At 68.2% G+C, this 837-nt stretch overlaps 1 protein-coding gene across 1 annotated transcript; it reads left to right on the forward strand.

The window, feature by feature from the left end:
• Positions 1-474: 474 nt before the first annotated feature.
• On the forward strand, positions 475-826 carry LOC123254024 (solute carrier family 35 member E2A-like; the record flags this gene model as incomplete). The annotated part of the gene is made up of 1 exon (XM_044683100.1): positions 475-826. A coding segment is annotated over exon 1 (352 nt), but the record flags the coding sequence as incomplete, so codon positions are not given.
• Positions 827-837: the final 11 nt, after the last annotated feature.

An 837-nucleotide genomic window follows, 5' to 3' on the forward strand; every position in this document is an offset into this window, starting at 1 on the left:
ACTGGAGAGAGACGGGGCCTTGGCAGGCTGGCAGCCTGTAGGGAACAAGGCCAGCCCAGGGCTGGGAAATACCCGGGCAAAATGGTGGGTTAGGAGCCCCAGGGAGGCCCCTCAGCTCTGAGTACAGCCCTGGCCGGCGGGACTAGCAGTTCTTGGAGGCTTGGTTTCCCGGCTGTGTCAGGGAAATGGGCGCGAGCATGAGGCGACCGCCTGGCCTGGAAGACGAGCTCCTCGGTCTCCTTACAATGCGGTTCGGTCCATTCTGCGGCCTGGGCCCCTCCCTCCTTTTCCAGGCTGGACACTTCTCTCCCCTGATCAGTGTCTCCTTTTAGGGCAGAGCAGCCGGCCGGCCACCCCGAGTAGACCCCCGCCTCCTCGTGAAGGACCCGGCGCGGAGCACCCGCAGGACGGATCCCCGGAGGCGGCTCGGCACCCAGCCCCGCGGCCCATGCCGCCGCCCGCCCCCCCCTCGCCATGCCTTCCGTGACCAAAGCCCCCGCCGCCGCTGCGGCCGCCCCCTCCGAGGACAAGGCCAAGAGCAAGGGCCCCGCCCCCCAGGACAAGCCCGCCGCCAAGGCCCTGTTCGGCCTGGGCGCGCTGGCGGGGAGCCGCGGCGAGAAGATCGTCATTGCGCGCCGGGATAGCGCGCCCAACGAGAGCGTCCTCAAGATCACCATCACCGAGACCACCGTGATCGAGGCGGACTCCGGCATCTGGAACGGGCGCGCGCTGCTCTACCTCACCCTGTGGTTCTTCTTCAGCTTCTGCACGCTCTTCCTCAACAAGTACATCCTGTCCCTGCTCGAGGGGGAGCCCAGCATGCTGGGTGAGCGGCCG

Source organism: Gracilinanus agilis, unplaced genomic scaffold (genome assembly GCF_016433145.1).
Source record: "Gracilinanus agilis isolate LMUSP501 unplaced genomic scaffold, AgileGrace unplaced_scaffold13100, whole genome shotgun sequence".
In the NCBI taxonomy this organism is placed as follows: domain Eukaryota; kingdom Metazoa; phylum Chordata; class Mammalia; order Didelphimorphia; family Didelphidae; genus Gracilinanus; species Gracilinanus agilis.